The sequence below is a fragment of the Mauremys mutica genome, chromosome 7 (assembly GCF_020497125.1).
Source record: "Mauremys mutica isolate MM-2020 ecotype Southern chromosome 7, ASM2049712v1, whole genome shotgun sequence".
NCBI lineage: Eukaryota > Metazoa > Chordata > Testudines > Geoemydidae > Mauremys > Mauremys mutica.
In genome coordinates this window covers 128,010,819-128,034,017 of record NC_059078.1, presented here as the reverse complement: position 1 = coordinate 128,034,017, position 23,199 = coordinate 128,010,819, and the positions used below count along the sequence as shown (strand labels likewise).

Genomic DNA, 23,199 nt, shown 5'->3' with positions numbered 1-23,199 from the left:
CTCTCGCGCTCCCTGGCTCAGAGCCCAGCTGGGGTGAACCTGCAGGCTCCACCTGAGTCCACGGGGCCTAGGTGATTTCCAGCTGCCGGGGGTCGGGCCCGTTCCCCCGGATCTCGCAGGGCTTTGCAAAGGCAGCTGAGCCTCACTCATTCCAGTACAGCGGGACTCCGGAAATAGGGGCAGGTTCCAGGCGGGGACCAGTTCAGCAACGCCTGGAGCTCACGAGTGCGCTGGGCCGCTGGCTGGTCCCCGGGGCTCCGCAGGGAGCCCAGGTGTTAGATCTTTGTCAGCTCCCTCCAGCACCGCCTGGTAGAACCCCGGGCCAGGCTCCTGTCTGCCCCCCGGTGCAGCCCCTTGGGGCGCACGGGACCTACCTTCTGCACAGCCCCCAGCCACCCCCGCAAGCGAAGAGCCCTTGGCCCCAGTGGCCTGGTCCAGGTCTGACTGGACAATGACTTCGGCGTCTAAAGCTCTCCCAGGGTGTCCGTGGGATGCTGGATTCCTGCGGTCGGTGCTGAGCTGCTGGGGACCGCTGCTGTCTCCCTCCAGAGGGACCTGCCGGGGCAGAGCTCGCTGCGCGTCCAGCGTGGGGTCACTGGACGGGGGACACGGTGTCAGTGGCCGTTACGGGGCAGGAGGCAAGGAGCAGCGGCAGTACCAGCGTGAGAACTCTGTGCCGCTGGCGCTGGGCGTGGAACCGGGCCCCTCCGGAGCAAAGTGGGGTTTGGCCAGCGGCCCCAGCTTGAGCTGAAGGGTTCGCGCCTCGGGCTGGATCGAGCGCAGTGGGGGCCACGCAGCACACGCTGGCCGGCGGCTTCCAGACCGTCCCGTGGGAACAGGGCTTGGCTGGCTTCCCAGAGCGCCTGCCCTTGGGGACCCCACGGGGCCGGGAAGCCCCTGCACTGAGACTCCACCTCCGGCCCTGTCATGTTGTGAGGGTTCAGAGCAGTGAGGGCTTGTGTCACCGCCTGCCCTGAACCCCTGGGTGCCTAAGATGCCCTGCGACTGTGGCTCACAGCCCGGACCCCGGCAGCCAAGGGCCAGGGCCCAGCAGAACTCGGCTCCCCCCTGCCTGCCCGCTCCCCCTAGCTTGGGAGCATGAGCCGGGAGGAACACATCAGCCACTCCTTGTTACTCAGCAGCGGGGGCATTTCTGGAGCTCCCTCAGGCATCAGGGACCCCCTGGCTACTCCCCTCATTTGGTGTGAGCCAGATCCAGCCCTGTCAGGGAGCGACAGGGCTCCCCTGGGACACAGCACCCCTGCCAGATCCATCCCCTGGGCAGGGCACCCTTCCTGCTCCGTGGTGCCCGTCCCTCACTCTGGGCGTGGGGAGCCCTTCCCAGGATGGAGCAGGAAACAAAGGGCTGGATTCCTGTGATGGCAGCTGGCGACGAGGAAGGGGAGCCGGGCTGGCTGGCTGTGCCAGGGCCTGTGCTGCACCAGGGGTTTAGCACGTGGGAACCCCCTTCAGGGACTGGAGCCACCTGTGGAGGCTGAGATGCCAGCCCCTGGCGGAACGGCATCCAGGAGGGGCCCATGACGGTGACAGAGGGGTGCCCAGGGCAGGGGCTGACATGGAGAAATTTCCAGCAAACTCAAAAACACTCAAGGAATATTTCCAGTAAGTTTCACTAAACTTAAAAATGCCCCATGGCATCCAGGCCAGCAACTGGGCGGGGGCGTTGTGGGGAGGGGGAGAGGGGCCTGCACCCAGCCCCATTAAGCGCCTGCTTTTGTAACATCAGAGCCTGCCACTGCTGGGAGTAAGGAAATCGCCCCCCCTCACCGCTGCCCCAGGAGGCAGAGATCTGCTGCGATCCCTTGTAGAATGGCCCTGGCAAGCGGCTTGGGGCAGGAGGCCGGGATGCTGGCCAGACCCATCGGCGGGGCTGGGTTCCAGGCGGAGGGACTGTGACGTTCTCCTGGGGCGGCTGGGCCCTGGTCCTGCCATCCCCAACACCAGTTGCAAGCTCACGACCTGTCGCTTGGGAGTAAGTGCAGAATAAGCACAACTGGCACACGATTTATCAGTTCCTTCCCAGCGCAGGACCAGCCTCCAGCTAGCAATAAATACGGACCAAAGACGGGCTTGTCTGTATCTGGTGCATCTTCATGAATAAAGCCAGGGCAGCCTCACTGTTTACTTGGGCCAAGTGGCTCCTTCTTGTTAAAACAAATAAAAGGAAGTTCTTCTTCACACAGCACAGTGTCAACCTGTGGAACTCCCTGCCTGAGGAGGTTGTGAAGGCCAGGACTATAACAGGGTTTAAAAGAGAACAGGATAAATTCATGGAGGTTAAGTCCATTAATGGCTGTTAGCCAGGCTGGGTAAGGAATGGTGTCCCTAGCTTCTGTTTGTCAGAGGATGGGGATGGATGGCAGGAGAGAGATCACTTGATCATTGCCTGTTAGGTTCACTCCCTCTGGGGCACCTGGCATTGGCCACTGTCGGCAGACAGGATACTGGGCTGGATGGAACTTTGGTCTGACCCAGTCTGGCCGTTCTTATGTTCATGTTAGATGGGTTCCCAGCTCAGGAACGCTGGCACAAACGGGAATCGAAATGAGGCTAACAGGCTCCCAGACAAGCTCCTTTCAAAGCAGACAGAACGTGTCTGCTTGTCCTAGGGCCTGGGTCATCAGCAGAACCCGCCGGGTGGCATGGTGTGACCGCAGAGAGCAGGGGCGGCTCTAGACATTTCGCCGCCCCAAGCTCTGCCGCTCGCCGGTCCCGCGGCTCCGGTGGACCTCCCACAGGTGTGCTGCTGAAGGCAGCCTGCCTGCCGCCCTCCCAGCGACCGGCAGAGCTCCCCCCGCGGCATGCCGCCCCAAGCACGCGCTTGGTGTGCTGGGGCCTGGAGCCGCCCCTGGCAGAGAGGCTGCTGTTTATGGCACCGCAGAGAAATGCATCGGCTGCGCTTGCCAGCAGCAAATGGAGAGTTAGTCTATTAAATGGTAAATTATCCTTCTAACATGTCTTCACTGAAGAGGGTTAATGCCCAGACGTAGTGACCTTAATCTTCCATCAGTAGGGCTTTCCCCAGATAGACCCATTCCCCACTCACAGCCCGGGCTCCAGCGCGGACCCCTTCCTCCTCCCATGGGGCGGCCGCCTCCTATACGTGTTCCTGTCCATCCCTCTTGGTCACAAGGTGCTCCTCAAGATTCGTAGGGACTGAGCTCTGGGGATATTGATAGCACTAGCCTGGCCCTGCCAGCACTGGTTCACATCGCTCCTGGAACTGTCCGTGGAAACCCCGTCACCCTGCCGCTCTTCCAGACCTAATCACGCAGGACCGAACCTCAAGTCGCTCCATTTCATGACATGGAAGCTCCATGGCTGAACGCAGTGGAGCTCTCTTGCTCTGATCAAGTCAGGCAAGTCCTCCTCGGGAGCAGGAAACCCTCCACAAGAGCTACCTACCTTGCCAAATGGAAGACAATTTCAATCTGGTCGGCACAGCCCATTCTGTCTCGGACACTCGCCTCGGTGCCACTTACACTGCACTATCTCCTCCACCTCAAGCAGCAGGGACCGTCCATGTTGTCAGTAAGGGTTCACTTGGCACCATCTCCGCCTTCCACCCAGGCGCAGAGGGACACTCGGTCTTTGCTAACCCAATGGTCGGCTGCTTCCTTAAAGGTCTGGCCAGGCTATATCCGCAGGCCCGACAGCTGGTCCTGGCTTGGGACCTCAACCTGGTCCTTTCCAGACTCATGGGATCGCCCTTTGGCGATGTGCCCTCTGTGCTCTCTCATACCAGGTTCCTGGTGGCGATAACCTCGGCCAGGACATGTCTGAGCTCAGGGCCCTAACATCAGAGCCCCCTTACACTGTGTTCCATAAGGACAAAGTTCGGCTCAGGCCACACCCTGCTTTCCTGCCGAAGGTTGTCTCCCAGTTTCACATCAACCAGGACATCTTGCTCCCTGTATTCTACTCTAAGCCACACTCCAGTGCCAGGGAGCAGAGACTCCGCTCATTGGATGTCCGCAGAGCACTAGCCTTCTACATTGAGAGACCAAACTGTTCTGAAACTCGGTGCGGTTATTCGTGGCAGTGGCGCACAGGATGAAAGGTCTCCCTGTCTCTTCTCAGCAGATTTCCTCGTGGATCACGTCCTGCATCCGTGAGCGCTACAACCTGGTGAAGGTGCCTGCTCCCCCGATCTCTGCTCACTCCACCAGGGCGCAGGCCTCCACAGCAGCGTTCCTGGCATCTGCAGAGCAGCGACATGGTCCTCCATCCACACTTTCACCACGCACGATGCGATCACCCAGCAGGCCAGAGACGATGCAGCCTTCGGACGAGCTGTGTTCCAATCAGTGGACGATTCCAACCCCACCTCCTGAACTTGGGCTTGGGAGTCACCTGATTGGAATGAACAAGCACTCGAAGAAGAAAAAACGGTTACTCACCTTCTCGTAACGGTTGTTCTTCGAGATGTGTTGTTCACGTCCATTCCAACACCCACCCTCCTACCCCTCTGGCGCAGCAGCCAGCAAGAAGGAACTGAGGGGGTGGCGCGTTGGCAGGGGTCTATATTGGGCACCATGAAGGCCCAGGCCGACCCTACGGTTGCTGCTAAGAGAAAAATCTTCCGGCTTGTGCACGTGGGCATGCACACACCTGATTGGAATGGACGTAAACAACACGTCTCGAAGAACAACACTTATGAGAAGGTGAGTAACCGTTTTCTCCACTATCCCCTCGGCCAGACCCCACCACCCCCTTAGAGATACCTCTTTATACCCCAATACAAACACGTTGTGTATTACCCCCTGGCGCGGCGAGCTCCCACCCATCGCCTTGTGCCTGTTGGTTCAATCAGAACACCTCTGTCCATCATACTGTCACCCTGACCCTATTTTTAAGATGGGTCCCTCTTGTCTGTGGGGAGTGCACTGGTGTCGGGGCGGGCTGGTCCTGGCTCTCTGGAACGCGTCTGAGTGACGGTTCTGTGCTTAGCAATTCGTAGCCACGGGGTGTTTCTGCAGGACCAGCCCCGTCCCTCCCAGCTTCTGGGAGCTTGCAGGCAGGCAGAGCCTGGCTTCTGCTCACTTTGCGTTACGTCAGCATGGCAGGGCCACTACTTGAGTTCAGGCCTCAGGCCTCACACTGGGCCTCTGATACGAGGGCTTATGTCCCAGGCTCGCTTTCTGCGACAGTTCCCAGGTCCCAGGCAGGCCCTTCCTGTGTTCGCTCTTCTCAAAATAACCAGCTGTAGCAACACACTCAGACTTGGGTATCGCTTGTCCACATAGGGTAACAGCCTTCCACCCCTCCTAGCTACGGAGTCGCTCCTTCACCCCCGCGAGGGCGAGGCGGAGGCAGCAGCTGGCAATGGCTGCCAGCCCTACGTAAGTAGGTTCTTACATGGGTGCCATCACCGAGCCTCTGGGCGCCTGCGCACACAATGCATTTACCCTCCCAGCATCCGTGAGCCCAGGTTCCAGCGGGGAGCTGAGGCCCAGCGATTAAGTGACTCACCCAAGGACACCCAGGAGTCTGTCTCAGAGCTGGGAACCGCTGCCTGAGGCCCAGCCCAGTGCCTGACCCCTTCTTCCCCAGCCCTGCTGAGCGGCTCCCTGGGCTGCTGCTGCAGCCCCGGTGCTTTCCTGAGCTCCTGGCATGGCAGCGGGGACCCTCTGCACTGGCCGGGGGCCCATTCATCTCACACATCAGGAGGGTGCTCCCTGGCTGAGTGACTCTGGCAATGGCTCCTGCTCTGCTCTGCCCCCACGCCTGGACAGGGAGCCCCGAATGGCTGGGGGAGCTGGCTTCCCACCCCCACCTGCAGGAGCAGGACCCCTCTGTTTGAGCAAGGGCTGGCACAGGCAGGCTGTCCCTAGGCCAGGGGCTCTGGGGCGCGGAGGATACGTTCAGCAGAGAGAGAAGGTAGAGCCCATGGGGCTCCCACAGTGCCCGGCCAGTCCCCTTCTGTGCCAGCTGGGACACTTCCTTGAGCGACCGCTGGGCTTTCCTCCTCCCCTGGGCCGTCTGCAGCTCCGGGAGGCTGGGAAGAAGTGCTGCTTCCCGAAGGTCAGGGCTTCTGCGTAGCAGCAAGAACCAGCCCCTTGCGACGCAGTAGGGAGCGGGGTGGGTTGACCTGGGAATGTCGTTTAGTTTTACCAGCTGGCTGAGAGTCCCGGTGAATCGCAGGAAGGGGGGGTGCAGGGCCCTGACTCCCCCACACTCCGTGACACCCCTTTCATGCGTCTGGGCCTCGGCTCCCTTCCAGCGCTGGGGCCAGAGGAAGGAGATGTCACAGAGACACAGACGGCTGAGGAGCCTGTAACCGAGGCCTAGGGGGAGGATGCTCTGGTGAACCAAGTGTGTGTCCCGGCTGCCTTCCCCGGAGCTGGTGCAGACGTGTGTCTGGTGGAGGAGCACTGGCGTGGGGAGCAGGCTCCCGGCACCCGCCGCTCAGCCTCTGTGGAATATCAGGGTGCCTGGGGGGAGGGTCAGCACGAGCCCCCCGGCACAAGGAGCAGGTGCAAAGAAAAAGCAGAGGGAGTCGGGAGGGAAGAGATGCAGGAAGAAAGAGGAGCCCCTCGATCCTGTTCCCCTGGCAGTTAATGGCGCGACTCCAATGGGACCAGGATCAGGCCCATCTTGGGGCAGGGACCAGCTCTCGTGGGGTCTGGCTGGAGGGAGACTTGGGGAGGGGAGGGGGAAGTTGGCATGGTGCCTCTGACACGCGCTAGGTGCTGCCCAGACTGCTGTGACGAGCCGGTCCCTGGGGCTTAGCAATGCGCAGCAGCCAGGAAATCACCACTGGCCTCAGAACGTCCCGTGAGGCAGCGCCCTGACCTAGGGGAGAAAGCAGAGGGGAAGGAAGCCCCCCCCAGGGGAGTGAGGTGGAATGGTACCCGGGGAGGGTATATATACCGCCCCTCCGTCGCAGTCAGCCCTGCTCCGAATCCACCTCTGGCCCCCGACGCTGGCATGGAGCCGAACGGGCCCCAGCCGTGTCTCTTTCAGTGGCAGCTGTTTTCTGGGCGATACGCTTAGAACGGAGCCGATCATTCACGGCAGCCGATCTCGGAGCAGCAAACACTCCTGATTTTATCATGAATCTCACAAGGTTTGGTATTTTTCTTACAGCCCCAGCTTCGGGAGTCCTGGGCTTCTGTGAGAGACTCAGCTTTCACTGCAATGATGGACATTTCCAGCCCTTCTGCTTGAGGGGAAAAGCTTGGAAATGACACCCCAGAGGCTCTAAGAGCAGCAGGTGAATAGAAAGAACCCCACTGCTTGCAGTGTAAGATCCCATGAGTCTGAAGCCAGTCTTTTGGGAGGGGTGGCGGCCATCAAAAAAGCAAACAGAATGTTGGGAGCTATTAAGAAAGGGAGAGATAATAAGACAGAAAATATCATATTGCCTCTGTATAAATCCATGGGACGCCCACAGCTTGAATACTGCGGGCAGATCTGGTCGTCCCAGCTCGAAAAAGAGATATTGGACTTGGAAAAGGTTCAGAAAAGTGCAACAAAAATGATTTAGGGGGATGTGGGAGCCAGCTGAGGTCACTCAGTCAGGGTGAACTGCAAACAGACAGGGGCAGACAAACCCCAGACGCTGGTGGATCTTCCAATACTTAGATTTACCAGCCAGCACAGAACAGCTTCTGTAGCACCGCCCTGGTTACTCAGAATCCAAACCCCGCAGCTCCCTTCAAGTGCCCAGCCTCAGGCCTCCGGCCAGACACACACGTCAGATATGATGATAGTGTGACGTTATTGATATAAATGGGGACCATATAGAACATGGGTTGCAACCAAGGTCCTGTAGTGGCACCAAACCTTAGGTAAAGGGGGTCATCTAAGGTGTCTAAGACCAGGTTCTGGGTTGCTGGTTATGATTATGCTGTCTGTATGTCTGTGTATCATTTTGTAGTTGAAGTTATAAGTATTGGCTCTGTACTGTCTGTATTTTATATTATGCTCTGCCTCTGGGAAGTGTCCCAGACAAGCTGATGTCAGCCCTGCATAGCTGGCTTGATGGCCCATTAAGGGCCATCAGCTACACAATTGACCCATGGAGAGAAGGCAGACACGCCTTGTGACTCAGCAAAGTATGCAGAAACTTGTCCATGTGACTGCAGACTCCATTTTTGCTGTAAGTTTCCACCGTGAGGACAAAGGGATTCTTACACCTGGAAAAGTCTATATAAGGCTGATGCATCATCTCCATCTTGTCTTCAATCCTGCTTCTGACCTCTGGAGGGACTTTGCTACAAACTGAAGCTTTACACAAGGGACTGAACGACCCATCCCGGTGGGGGATGTATTCCAGAGACTCAATTTGAACCTGCAGTTTACTCCATCACTGCTGCAAGCCTGAACTAAGAACTTTGCCATTACTGTATGTAATTGATTCCATTTAACCAATTCTACCTCTCATCTCTACCTTTTTCCCTTTGTAAATAAACCTTTAGATTTTAGATTCTAAAGGATTGGCAACAGCGTGATTTGTGGGTAAGATCTGATGTGTATATTGACCTGGGTCTGGGGCTTGGTCCTTTGGGATTGAGAGAACCTTTCTCTTTTATTGGGGTGTTGGTTTTCATAACCATTCATCCCCAGGACGAGTGCACTGGTGGTGATACTGGGAGACTGGAGTGTCTAAGGAAATTGCTTGTGTGACTTGTGGTTAGCCAGTGGGGTGAGACCAAAGTCCTTTTTGTCTGGCTGGTTTGGTTTGCCTTAGAGGTGGAAAAACCCCAGCCTAGGGCTGTAACTGCCCTGTTTAAGCAATTGGTCCTGATTTGGCACTCTCAGTTGGGTCCCGCCAGAATCGCTCCGTCACAGATGGTCACTGAAAATCTTCTCTCATCATATAAAAGAAAAGGTTCTTCCACCCCGAAAGGATCAGCCACACACCCAGGTCCAATTACAACTTAGATCTTACCCAGAATACATGCTTAGAGCCAACTCTTATTAACTAAGCTAAAATGTATTAAAAAAGAAAAGAGAGAGCGTGCTGGTTAAAAGATCAATCTACAGACAGACTTGAATTCAATTCTTGAGGTTCACACACAGCAGAGATGAGCTTGTAGTTGCCAAAAGTCCTTTCAGAAACAGTCCAGAGGTTACAGTCCAATGTCCATATTCAGGGTGGCTCCAGTCAGTGACTGGGGATCTCAATCCTTGTGGCTTAAGGTTTCCCCCTCTTGAAACCCAAAGCAGATCTGAGATGAAGCAGGATCGTGTCCCAGGGTTTTTATACATTTCCAGCATCCTTTTGGCTTGAGAAAACAATAGGCTTAACTCTCCTTCTCCCAAACATCCTGGCAATTAGCACAGGGTAATGTATCCATTAAACAGTTCAGATACAGGTTGCCACAATCTTCAAAGAGACATAGAGACAATAATACTATTTCACTCACATATCTTCCTAAATGTTAATATTCCTTTTTTGATCTTTGAATCAAAGCTCTAGCAATAGACAAGACTTGTTTGCTGACATCCCAAGCCCTGAGCAAACACCTCCCCTTCTACCTCTAACAATGCCGGCTGCATTTCAAAGCTCTGTTCATTTACATATTTTCCTAACAAGTCTCTAAAGTTTGTCCCTGGATTAGGTCAGCCTGTGAAGTAATTAACTGTTTCTGGCCCTGTCACCTGTCAGTGATATATTAGATCAGACTCATATGTCTCAGGGGGATATGATCAAGGTCTGATGTGGAGCAAGTGAACAGGGAAGTGTTATTTACTCATAACACAAGAACTAGGGGTCACCAAATGAAATGAATAGGCAGCAGGTTTAAAACAATCACAAGGAAGTATTCACACAATGCACAGTCAACCTGTGGAACTCCTTGCCAGAGGATGTTGTGAAGGCTGAGACTATAACAGGGTTCAAAATAGAACTAGGTAAGTTCCTGGAGGACAGGTCCATCAATGGCTATTAGCCAGGCTGGGCAGGGATGGTGTCCCTAGCCTCTGTTTACCAGAAGCTGGGAGTGGGCGACAGGGGATCGGTCACTCGATAACGGCCCTGTTCTGTTCATTCCCTCTGGGGCACCTGGCATTGGCCACTGTTGGAAGACAGGATACTAGGCTAGATGGACCTTTGGTCTGACCCAGTCTTGTGACTCAGAATTACCGGCACACTGCGGCACTGGCCACGCTGGCATTGGGTGGATTCTGCCTCCTTTCTTGTGGTGAATGGAGAGATTTTCGTTTGTTGAAATCATTCCCCAGGTAACTGCATCAGGAAATACTGCGCGGGTGGTGCCATTGCATAGATTCGAAACTCAGGTCCAGGACAGCAGTCATGTGACACTGTTTCTGTTCCCTGATTGGATGAGACAGGCTTTTGGTTCAGTTCATTGAGGCCAGCTGCAGAGCTTAGATTCAGCCCTGAGTCTCCCCAAAGTTGGGGTGTTCAGATCTGGGGTTCCAGCATGGGCCTAACGTGATCCCCCTCTGGGAGCTGCACCCCTGCCCCCAGACTAATTTCTGCATCCAGACACTAACCAGAGACCCGGGTTTGTTCCTGCTGCACCACAGACTTCGGGGGAGTGAACTGAGCTAACGGAACGGGACAGACCATCGGTGAATATCCTAATGCCCGTGTGGGAATCCCTGGTACGCCGTGAACACGGCCCGCAGCTCTGCTCGCCCGTCTCAGGAAGCTCTCTTAGAACTGGGAAAGACACACAGAAGGGCAACGAAGCTGAGGAGGAGAGCGACCAGCTTCTGTACAGGAGAGATTCCAAAGACTGGGACAGTTCAGCTGGGCAAAGAGACACCCAAGGAGGGGAGGGGGACTTGACAGAGGGCTCTGAACCCATGACTGGTGCGGAGGAAGTGAGCAGGGAAGGGTTATTTACCCTTCACCTAACACCAGGCATCACCCAATGACATGAATAAGCAGCAGGGTTAAAACAAACACAAGGCAGTATTTCTTCACCCAGCGCCCAGTCAACCTGTGGAACTCCTTGCCAGAGGGTGTTGTGAAGGCCAAGACCATAACAGGGTTCAAGAAAGAGCTAGATAAATTCCTGGAGGACAGATCCACCAATGGCTGTTAGCCAGGCTGGGCAGGACGGTGTCCCTGGCCTCTGTCTGCCAGGAGCTGGGAGTGGGCGACAGGGGCTGGATCACTCCATGATTCCCTGTTCTGTTCACTCCCTCTGGGGCACCTGGCACTGGCCTCTGTCGGCAGACAGGACACTGGGCTGGATGGACCTTTGGCCTGACCCAGTCTGGCTGCTCCTATGAGCCTCTGAACGTGTGTGCGCCTTGGTGCCACCTGTACCGTGAGGGCCACAGCCCCGGGCCTGAGGCGGCTACACGAATGGCTGGGCCTTGGGCGGTGCCCAGATCCTAATGTGACGGGGGCTGGAGTCCAGTGCAGCAGCTCCGTCCCTTTGTCCCAAGCAGGCTGGACTCAGCCCGTCCGACCGACCGCTTCTGAAGCGAGGGGAGCTCCCGGGAGCCACTGGCCCCTGCTGCCCCCAGGAGCTGCCGCTGCCGGGGGGAGGCTCCCTTTGCTCTTCCCTCGGAGGAACCTGACTTCTGGACCCGGAGCCCCCAGCAGCATTTGGGCGAGGGGGGCCCCAGGCCAGCCCCCCGGCCGCTCTGCTCGGCAGGGCGCTGCCCCAGGGTTCCTGGCAAGGCTGGACTCGGCAGCGCCACCCAAGGCGCTTTGCCGGGGGGCTCATGGCAGAGCTGATGCTGTGCCCAGGCCAGGCCGTGACCCCCATGTGGTGGGGCGAGACCCCCCCTGCTCCGACAGTAGCCTCGGCGGTGCAACAAGGGGCGCCACGGGGCCGCGGGGCAGGAGCAGGGGGGCGGCGGCCAACCTGCCCCCTCGCCTCCTGCAGCCCCTCAGCCGCATGCGCCCCCCGCCGGGCCCGATCCGGCGGCGGGGCAGCTCCTTTGTGTGCGCGGCGAGGGGCCGGCGCTGGGGGCGGAGCCGGCCGGGGCTGGGGGTTGTGGCTGCGGTTGATGGATGGGGGTGGGGGGCGCGGAGCTCCGCATTCCCCCTCGCACCGAGCCCGGCGCTCAGACGCAGCCGGCTGCTGGCGGGGGAGGGCGCTCGGCGGCGGCGGCGGCGCAGCTCCGAGCCCGGTCCGGTCCGGTCCGGTTCCCGGCATGGCCCCGCAGGGCAGGTGGCTGCGAGCCGGCGCCTGGCTCCTGGCGTGGGCAGCCGCGTGGGGGGTGCGGGCCACCGGCTGCCCCGCGCTCTGCACCTGCAGCGGCACCACCGTGGACTGTCACGGCACCGGGCTCCGGGGCGTCCCCAAAAACATCCCCCGCAACACGGAGCGACTGTGAGTACGGCCCCGCCGCGCCCCGCAGAGACCCCTGCGCTGCCCCTGGGCGGGGGGCCTGGGCGCCTGCCTTTGCAGCGCCCCCCTTCCAGCCTGGCCTCACAGCTACTCACCCGCCCCCCATGGGTGGGGTGGGGTGGGGCTGGGGCTGGGGCCGGGATCGATCCCCCCCCATGTGTGGGCTGGGGCTGGGGCCGGGATCGATTCCCCCATGTGTGGGGTGGGGCTGGGACCCCCCCATGTGTGGGGTAGGGCTGGGGCCGGGATCGATCCCCCCATGTGTGGGGTGGGGCTGGGGCTGGGGCCGGGATCGATCCCCCCCATGTGTGGGGTAGGGCTGGGATCGATCCCCCCATGTGTGGGCTGGGGCCGAGCTGGCATCTATTCCCCCCCCCATGTGTGGGGTGGGGCGGGGCCGGGTTGCCGGGCGGGGCGGGGCAGGCGCCGTGCAGCGGGTTTGCGGGGACCCCCGCGGGGTGACAGTCCCGGCGCGGGGCGCACAAAAGGCGGCGGGGGGGGGAGCCAGACAGGGATTTTTGTCTTGACGCTCCTGAGCCAGCCTCCAATTGTCTTTGTTACGGAGCTGGGGGCGGGGGGCTGCGTCTGTGACTCCGCGCGTGGGGCTGTGGGATGGAATCGGAGCGGGACCCCTCCGCGCACACGCGTGGATCTCCGCACTCTCTCTAGCCGCGCACACACGTGCGCCAGCCCCCCGGGCCGCTGTGTCACGCGGAACGGAGCCCGGCGGGGACGTCCCCCGGTGTCCGTCCCACGCTCCCTCCCCGCGCGTTCCCACGCCCTTTGCTCCGCCGGGGCTGGCTGGGGACGGGTCACGGGCTCCCCGCAGACCCACGCGGCTCCGAGTCAACTTTCCTTCCATTAACCCCCGGACCAGCGCGGGGCGCGTTGTCCGAGGCAGCCGCTTCCCCCGCTCGCTTCGCCAGGGACCCCCAGCCCGGGGCGGGCGGCAGCGGGTTGGAGGGCCCCCCCCGGGACATGGGGACCCCCCCCGTGACAGGGCAGCCGGGCGCAGCAGCGACTGGGGCCGCTGGCTGCGTGGCAGCGGGGCCGCCCCCTCAGCCCAGTTTGCAGCCCCCAGTCTCGACGAGCCCTGAGCCGGGGGGGCGGGAGGGGGCGAGCTCCAGCGAGCCAGCGTCGCCCTTTGTCCTCGGGGAGTTTCCCCCGCCCCTCCCGAGGACGCCCCCCCCGGGGTCCGGCCTGCCCGCCCCCCCCCTCCAGCACAGCGCCGGGTTCCCTGGGCGAGCCCGGCGGGGAAGAGGGGGGGCTGAGTCTGCACCCCAGTCACCTGCTGTCCCCCCCCCCAGCTCTCGGGGACCCGCCATGCTGACCAGCGGCTCCCGTGCCAACTCCACCCTAGGCTCCCGCAGCTCCGCTGGTCTGTAGGAGGTTCCAGCCCCGGGCCCCACCCAGGCTGTGAACCCCGGGGGGAGGGGGCAGGGGCGGGAGCATGAACTCTGCTTGGCCAAGGAGGTTACTGCCATCCTAGACCTGGTGTTCTGCAGCGTTAGGCTGCCGACTGCCTCCAGCTGGGCTGCTCAGCTGCTCCCGCTTAGCCAGGTGGCTGGGCGACCCCACCGGGACCGAAGTCTGTTCCAGGCAGGGGAGGCTCATCCCTACTGAATGCACCAGGGGCAGCCCTGCCTGGGGTGAGCCAGCGGAGCTCGGCTGAGGATGACTCTGGCAAGTGTGGCAGGGAGATTTGTAAAGTGGGTGAAACGTGAATGGCCAGACTGGGTCAGACCAAAGGTCCATCTAGCCCAGTATCCTGTCTGCCAACAGTGGCCAGTGCCAGGTGCCCCAGAGGGAGTGAACAGATCAGGGAATCATCAAGTGACCCATCCCCTGTCGCCCATTCCCAGCTTCTGGCAGACAGAGGCCAGGGACACCATCCCTGCCCCTCCTGGCTAACAGCCATTGATGGGCCTGTCCTCTGTGAACTGATCTAGTTCTTCTTTGAACCCTGTTATAGTCTTGGCCTTCACCACATCCTCTGGCAAAGAGCTCCCTAGGCTGACAGTGAGTGCGTTGGGTGAAGAAATATTTCCTTGTGTTCATTTAAAACCTGCTGCCTATTAATGTCATTTGGTGACTCCTAGTCCTTATGCATCAGCTGCGGGTGCCAGGCCACCAGGAAATGGGTGTCTTGGGGCATCTCCACAGCTCCTCTGGGCTGCCCCTCTGCTCCTTGGCCACCTGTGGCTGACCCAGCAGGAAGTGACGGGAGACATGGCTGCTTTAGTTAATCTGCTCTGCATTGCACAAGGCAGACACCACCCTGGCCTGTCAACACTCTGTCTCCGTGCACAGCCAGTCCTGCCGCATCGGCACAGAGTCTGGGCTGGGGGGGGCGGTGCACGTCTCTGCCCCAGAATTACAGCTTTGGTGTAAGATTCATATTACATGTCTAGCCTTGGCACTTGATCCCAATACAGGGCTGGGCCATGGAGTCTGCAGACCACGGGAAAGAGCAGCTCTGGGAGCTACCCACCCACCTCAGAATGGAGTGATAACCCTGGAACCTAATGATGGCAGTGGCATAAGTGTCATGGTTGTTAACATTTTAGCAGGAATGTCTAGTTACTCTGGGATCGTGACTCTTTCAGGTGTGCGTGGCCCCTGTGAGTCCTTGCTGGGGTGTGTGCTCTTCCTGTGACTTCCCACCTGTCTGCAGAGGCAGCACCTGTCTGGGAGCTCGCCAGCTCAGGTGCAGAGCCAGCTCCCTGGGGCATCACAGTGAGGGGCATCACAGGGCTGGCTCTGTCACTGGGTGAAGTGCTTTGTTGTTAACGGGCTCGGATCTGCCGCAGGAACAAAGGAAGGGCCTGGGCTGTGTGCGGAGGGGCTCAGAGTGTGAATAGCTGCAGAGAGCGGCCCCAGCATGCCCTGGGTGGCTGCAGGACCTTTTTACAAAAGGCTCCAGAGGCGATCCCAGCAATTACAGGCCAGTAAGTCTAACTTCAGTGCCAGGAAAACTGGTTGAAACTATAGTAAAGAACAAAACTGTCAGGCACATAGATGAACATAATTTGTTGGGGAAGGGTCAACATGGTTTTAGTAAAGGGAAATCACGCCTCACCAAGCTACTAGAATTCTTTGAGGGGGCCAAGGGTGATCCAGTGGATCTAGTGTACTTAGATTTTCAGAAAGCCTTTGACAAGGTCCCGCAGCAAAGGCTCTTAAGCCAAGTAAGCTGCCATGGGATCAGAGGGAAGGTTCTCTCATGGGTCGGTAACTGGTTAAAAGACAGGAAACAAAGGGTAGGAATAAATGGTCAGTTTTCAGAATGGAGAGAGGTAAATAGTGGTGTCCCCCAGGGCTCTGTACTGGGCCCAGTCCTATTCAGCATATTCATAAATGATCTGGGAAAATGGGTAACCAGCGAGGTGGCAAAGTTTGCAGATGATACAAAACTACTCCAGATAGTTAAGTCCCAGGCAGACGGCGAAGAGCTACAAAGGGATCTCACAAAACTGGGTGACTGGGCAACAAAATGGCAGATGAAATTCAATGTTGATAAATGCAAAGTGATGCACATTGGAAAACATAATCCCAACTATACATACAATATGAAGAGGTCTAAATTAGCTGTTACCACTCAGGAAAGAGATCTTGGAATCATCATGGATTGTTCTCTAAAAACATCTGCTCCATGTGCAGCGGCAGGCAAAAAAGCGAACAGAATGTTGGGAACCATTAGCAAAGGGATAGAGAATAAACCAGACAATCTCCTAATGCCCCTACAGAAATCCAGGGCACGCCCACCCCGCAAACACTGCGCGCAGGTCTGGCCGTGCCAGCTCCGAAATGATAAATTCGAACTGGAAAAAGTACAGAGCAGGGCAACGAAAGGGATTGGGGGGATGGAACAGCTCTGGTATGAGGAGAGATTGAAAAAACAGGGGCTGTTCAGCTTGGCAAAGATACGACGGGGGGGGATATGATCGAGGTCTATAAAATCCTGACTGGTGTGGAGCAAGTGAACAGGGAAGTGTTATTTACCCCTTCACATAACACATGAACCAGGGGTCGCCCAATGAAATTAATAGGCAGCAGGTTTAAAACTAATACAAGGAAGTACTTCACACAACACAGTCAACCTGTGGAACTCCTCGCCATGGGGTGTTGAAGGCCAAAAGTATAACTGGGTTCAGAAAAGAATTAAATCAGTTCCTGGAGGGCAGGTCCATCACTGGCTATTAGCCAGGATGGTCAGGGATGCAACCCCATGTTCTGGGTGTCCCTGGCCTCTGTTTGCCCGAAGCTGGGAGTGGGCGACAGGGGCTGGATCACTTGATGATTCCCTGTTCTGTTCATTCCCTCTGGGGCACCTGGCACCGTCCTGTTGGAAGACAGGATCCTGGGCTAGCTGGGCTCAGGATGGCCGGCCTGGTGAGGCTTGGCACAGGCCATGGAGCGTGCTCTGTGACAGACCCGTGCTGGACCAGCGCCCCTCACTACCAGTCCTTCCCCAGACCAATTCATGTTCTGGGATTGAGCCGAATTAGGTCAGGGGCCTGTCGGGAATGGCAGCCAGCCTCCTGCGCCTGCCCCGTGTGAGCGCAGCCCCGCAGCCCTGCCAGCGCCCAGCATGTCAGCAGCACCACAGGGCGCCTCTTTAATGGGATTTTCTCTTCTGCTGCTGTAATGATCCTCAGAGCAGTGAGGATTACGCCGCGCAGTGACAGGGCTGCCGCAAGCTGTGGACACAGGGAAGCGCTAATGACCAAACCCACTTTGGGCAGGGGCGCGGGGCTGGGTTTGCACAGACACACAGGTGTGCTCCAGCCCCAGGCGCGTCCCTCTGGGAGCTCGGCAGGACCGATAGTGTCTGTTCTCTCGGCCCCGGCCCGTCAGTGCGCTCGGCTGACAGCCCCGAGAGGCGCGCCCGCTGGCATCTCTGGGAGTGGCCGGTCTCAGCGCCTCTCCGGCTGCTCCCGCTGCCGTTTCCCCCGGCTGCTCAGGGGCGCGAGACATTCTCCTACGCGGGCTCTGACTCCGGAGCTGGAACCAGTCCCACGGGTGGAGTGAATCCAGCCCAACGTCCCGGCTGTGACCGGAGCCAGCACCAGCCGCTGCAGAGAACCCCTGGCACTTACGATGGATTCTGGTGTCAAAAGCTTGGACTCTCGCCACTTCTGCCCCGGAGCCGGCCACGCGCAGCGTCTTGTCCTGGGGGTTCTTCCTTTGCACCGAGCCCGTTGGCACGCTGGGGGCCTTGGGCTGAGCTGGGCTGGGAGCTCTCGTCTCTCCCAGGCGCGTTTGGGGGTTTCCAGCCCCACACGTTAGGCTTTGGGGCTCCCGCAGCCAGACTCCTCCCTCTGCTCTGTCGCTCCTCGGCGTGTGGAGCCCACTCGCTGGAGACTGAAAACTCCAGCCTGTTCCTGACGAGCCCTGGGCACCTGGGAGCTGTATTAACAGTGGGACAGGCCTGCCCCCCGTGGGTCCCGCTGTGCACGGGTCGCCTGAACTCCCCCAGGAGCCTTGCGGGGAGGGGGCAGAGAGCGGGCATGCTGGGAAAATGCCAATTCTTCACCAAAGTCCCCCACCTGACCGGCTGCCCTCCCTCTCCCCCCACAGATGCTTAGGCTGTGGGGGTCTGATGGAGCCCGATACGTTTTCCAGCACATGAGGCCAAGAGAAACCAGGAGCCAGCCCTGAACTGAGTCCTTGGGCCACATTAATTGCTGGGCTGAGCGTATAAACGCCCACTGGGCTCAGTGGAGCTGCGCCTGCTTTTGCCAGCTGTGAATTCGGCCCTAGGCACCTGCCATGGGCGGGGGGCACCTGCCAGCTCTCAGAGGGGACCCCTGTTGGCAGCTAATGTCACAACCGGCGGCTGGGGCTGAGTCTGGAGGGGTCCACGATGGGGCCCAGCCCCTCTCACTGCCTGGTGCAGCTGGAGGAGAGTCCCAGGGGTGCTCTGCTTGTCGGGTCTGGGAGTGGCAGGGGGAAGTGGAGGCGGGGGGCCCTGGTGTGTGGGTCTGGGGGGGCGCGCTCCCCGTCAGCACTCCACCCAGCACGCGTCGGGGGGCTACTTTCATTCGGCACCTGCTTCTCGTAATCAGTGGGCACTTCGGGTTTAATTAGTGGGTAACGAACTAGGCCAAATTGCTCCTCCCTTGCTCAAGGCAAATAGCCCCGTGTCCCCCTTCTCACCTCTCTCCCGGGAAGGCCCTTCAGGCATTGGCTTCCCTGCTGTCATGTCATGAGCCAGTCTACAGCCTCCTGTCCTGCTTGGCCTGGCATTTCATGGCCCATTGGTCCCTTTGATCTCTTGGGAGAGCCCTTAGCCTCACTTGGCTCTAGGATCTAATGCCGGAGCCGCCGCCTCTCTGGACTGATCCTCAGCTGTAGGCAGCGGAGCCCCAGGGGTTTAGCCCACCTGGAGATCTGGGCCGGTGACTTGCAGAGTTGTGAATTCTCCTGATCTTTCTTTCTTGGACTCCTGCCATCTGGTCTGGACCCAGCTGAGCCAGGAGCTGCGGCTGGGTGGAGAGCCGTGCCTGCCTTGTGAAAGCCTGGCGTGTTTCTAAGCCCTGTGTGCACCTCCTGGATGCTGCTGTGTAGAGACATGTGCGCCTAGTAATGTTAATTGGGGCTCAGGGACAGGGGGGGCATTCGCTATGCTGCCCAGCGCCGCTGCGTGGCTCTATTCGATCTCCCTCACCTTTGGGGAAAAGAAAGTTACTGTCCCGGGGCGCTTCCCCAGCGTCCCGTGGGGCAGGGACCAGGGTCTGCTCTGTGTTTGTGCAGAGTCTAGCGCAGCAGGGTCCTAGGCACGACCATGGTACAAATCCTCATAAATCCTGCAGATGGCCAGCCCCGCTGAGAAACAGCCCCATGTGTGTCTAGCAGACGCCCCTCCGCCCAGCCCCGGCTGCGCTGTTCCAGTCCCCGTCCAGTGCCTCCGGAGTGTGCAAAATCCTTCCCGTTTGCTGGTCCCTCGCGTCCGCAGCCCAGGGGCGTGGGTGGCTCTCGCGGATCGGCAGCCTTCACGGAGCAAGAGTGCCGGGCAGCAAAGGAACTTTGTCCTCGGGTTTGTTTTTCCTTTGGGAAACGTTCCCAGCAGCTCAGCTAATGGCCCGGGAATCCCAGCCACGGTGTTGTGAGGCACCTGCCGTCAGTGGGGCCGTGGCTGTGCCGGGTGCGTTGTCACCCGTGCACATTGCTCTTCTGTTAGGGGGGAAATGAGAGACCTGGGCGCTGGAGGCCTGCGACGTGCAGGAGCTCAGACTAGATGCTCATGATGGGCCCTGCTGAGTCTGTGAGCATCAGCCAAAGGGGGCGAGAAAGGCCCGAACGGCCCAAGTTGACTTTCCAGAGTCACGTTGCTCTCTCCCAGCGCAGGGCTGCTCCAAGCCGGGTGTGCTGGGTAGGGCTCTAGGAGCTCGCCTAGGCAGCATGGCGGAGTTCAGGCAGCCTCAGAGCCTCTTCATCCTGCCCCAGCACGGAAAGGCCAAGTGGCCTGTGAATCAGCCTCTGGAGATGAAGCCGAGAGGTTTACATTGCGGGGGAAAGGATGCCCCGGAATCTTGAATTGGGATTTGCGAGGCTGCCTCCTGGCTTCTGCCCACGCCTTTGGCAGCGCTGCAGGCCCCGGGATCAACAATCACCAGCAAATGACGGCTCTTCTTTAAATTCTTCTTCAGCCGTGGACACCAGAACTGTGCAGCTGATTCTCCACCACTGCCCCAAATCTTTGTCAGAGTCGCTGCTTCCCAGGCCAGAGTCCCCCATCCTGCCGTCTTCATTCCTACATGTATGACTTTGCATTAGCCCCATTAAAACACACGTTGTTTGCTGCACCCAGCTCCCCACATGATCCGGATTGTACCCGTGACCTCTGCATTATGTACCACTTCCCCCAGCGTCGTGTCACCTGCAGACTTCCTCAGGGCTGGTTTTATGTTTTCCCCCAGGTCACTGATAAAACTATTAATGAGCCTGGGGCCAGGAACCCTTCAGGACCCCCCTGGAACCAGACGGGGTCACTGAGGATTCCCCGTTGAGCAGGGGCGGCTCTACCTTTTTGGCCGCCCCAAGCAGTCATGCGCGGGAGGTGCCCCGGAGCCGCGGGAGCAGCGGACCTCCCGCGGGCATGACTGCGGAGGGTCCGCGGGTCGCGCGGCTCGGCTGGACCTCCCGCAGCTGCGGACGGTTCGCAGGTCCGGCGGCTCCGCTTGAGCTGCCGCAGTCATGCCTGCGGGAGGTCCAGCCGAGCCGCGGGACCAGCGAACCGTCCGCAGTCATGCCTGCGGCAGGTCCACTCGTCCCGGGGCTCCAGTGGACCTCCCGCAGGCATGACTGCGGCAGGTCCGCCGGGCCAGCCTGCCGCCCTCCCCGGGAAAGGGCCGCCCCACGCGCGTGCTTGCCGCGCTGGGGTCTGGAGCCGGCCCTGCCGTTGAGACCTCTCAGCCAGGCAGCTGTTCAGCCATTGCATGTGCCGTGTCGTCCCAGGGACGGGGTGCGGTACCGCGGGATGCAGCGCCGCTCCCTGGTCAGCCAGACGTGTAACCTCGCCACACAGTTGTAGTCTGACAGCGGCACCAGTCTGAGCGTTCTGTCTCCACAGGCTGGTTGAGGAGAGCTGTTGTCAGCAGCGTTGGGGGTGGCGCCAGAGAACTCGAGGGAGGAAATTTCCCCTTTCTCTCTGGGACCCGGTGAAGGGCCTGCAGTATCATAGGCCATAGCCAGCTGCCAAGGATCCTCTTGCTCTAGGCAAGTGCAGAGAGAGCTGGTGCTGGCCCCGCTCGCTGGACACAGGGGGATGCACTCATGGGTGCAAGGGCTCGGCAGTGAATTGCCCCCCGGGGGTATTTGCTGCCCAAGCAGATGGAGGCGCTCAGCGCGGTGTCTGCAGAGGGAGGTGCAGACGATGACTGGAGCCCTGTGGCTGTTTGTGGGAGTGCACATGCCAGCAGCACTCGAGCTGCCTCTCCTCAGGTGGCCTCAAGGGACGGAATAGGAGACCAGCTTCCAGCTGAGCGAGCACCCAGCATGGCTCCGCTCCCCAGGCCGAGCTGCCCTCCGGAGCCTCAGGCTCGCGGTGACGGGCAGGGCTCTCTCTGGAAGCCAGGCTGCTGCAATCTGGCTCAGTGGATTCCCTTGGAGTCGTCCTCAGGACTGAGCAAATTTGCAATTCTATTCCAATTTCTCCCTTCAGCTCCTTCCAAGGCAGATGCTGGCTATATATCGCCATGGCAACGCTGGGCCTCTCTCCCCATGGAATCGCATGCTGGAAAAATATTAGTTTAAAAAACTATGTTGTGTTTGTATTGACTGGAGCTGAGGCTGGTAGCTGAGAATCTATTGTCCCACGTTGGAAAAAGTCACCGATAAGAGACTTTAAAGCCTCTTGGATTGGCCCCGGGTGGCCACTTTTCACGCCAAGCAGCAGTGGTTTCCCGGGAACGTCTGAGCCATCCCTGGTTATTGCACCGTTTCAAATACGTATTTTTGTCTTACATGTGCTGCTGCATTGTTTCCCCCGGAGTGGTGCTGCTCTGCCGCCATTGAGCTGATGCAGAGCCTGAGAGCGAGAATTGTCTGCCCTTGTAATCGGTAAGCCTGGGCAGTCGCTTCAAAACGTGCTTGTTATTTAGGCTCTTGTCTGTCTGTCGCTTCCCCGTACCGCACGCCCAGCCCTTGGCACGGCCTGGCTGCAGTTCTCACCAATGGCAGCACCCGGGCCCTCTGGCTCCAAAAGCACAGGAGCTGAGAGAATCCCCATTCGCAGTAGAGGGGCAGTGATGTCCGGTGGAACAGTTCAGAGTCCATCCAGCAGGGGGTGTTATTGTTTAGTGTTTGTAGGACCCCATCAGGCCAGGCGCTGGACAAACACAGAACAGAAAGTCTCTGCCCCAAAGAGCTGGTGATTTAAGTGTAAGACGAGAGATGACAAGTGGGTCAGATGGAGGAGTAGCAGGAAACAATGAGAGCCTCAGTCGGCGTGGGCGGGCGGGCAGGGGGCTCGGTGCGGGCGGGCGGGCAGGGGGCTCGGCGCGGGCGGGTGGGCAGGGGGCTCGGTGCGGGCGGCTGAACCGTTGCTGAGTTTTGTGCAGACATCGCAGCAAAGGAGAGTCTTGAGAAGGGATTCGAAGGAGGACAATGAGGTGGCTTTGCCGATGTTTACAGAGAGCTTCACCCCGGTGTGAGCAGCAGCCGGGGAGGAAACACAAAGGTGCTTGTTTGAAAATGTGACAAGGGGGTTCATGCACGTACACACACACACACTCCAGCCAGCTCATTACGGTATTTGCATTTACTTCTAATTTCATGCTCCCTTTCCTTCAGCATTTTCTCCATTTCTGTTTCCCCTGAAGCTGGGAAGCAGCGGGGGGCGAGGCAGACTCTGCCCGGTGTGTAATGAAGTGTCTGGAGAGTGCCGTGACGGGGGAAATCACAGAGCTCTGCCCAGGTTCCGGGGTGAGCCAGCTGTGTACAGAGACTGCCCCGAAGGAAGAGACGCCCACCTTTGGCAGGGGTTTCGTTTGGCCAGGGCCAGGCTCTGTTTTGGCTCATGGCTAGGAGCAGAGGAGTGTTAAAGCGAGGGGGAAGGGGATGTGTGTGGATGGGGGAGAACGGCAAGGTGGAAATGCTGGAACAGAGTCTGCATCCCCGAGTGGGGCCCAATCCTGCGTCGCTGTGTGCCCGTCCGAGGAGTGCTCAGCAACCTCAGCCTTTTTCACTCTCTGTAAACGAGCTTTCCTAAAGCCCAGGGGCCACAGAAACATTCCCAAAGATTCAAATAACAAGGAATAAAGCCAGTTGAGTGCCAGCAAGCAGCTCTTCCCCTGCAGGGTCGGAAACCCAGATTGTTGCTAAGAAGCTGAAAGTGCGACTGACTCTAAAGCAAGAGCCGACGGGCTCCCTGGGGACTTGGCTACAC

General features: G+C 59.0%; 1 protein-coding gene across 2 annotated transcripts in view; it reads left to right on the top strand.

Annotated features, from left to right (window-relative positions):
• Positions 1-12,055: 12,055 nt before the first annotated feature.
• The window catches only part of SLIT1 (slit guidance ligand 1), a 143,246-nt gene continuing 132,102 nt past the window's right edge, over positions 12,056-23,199 (top strand). For both annotated transcript variants that reach the window (XM_045025654.1, XM_045025653.1), the window contains exon 1: positions 12,056-12,290. In XM_045025654.1, coding sequence (XP_044881589.1) covers positions 12,112-12,290 — 179 coding nt within the window. In that variant the 5' untranslated portion in view covers positions 12,056-12,111. The remainder of the gene's footprint in view (positions 12,291-23,199) is intronic.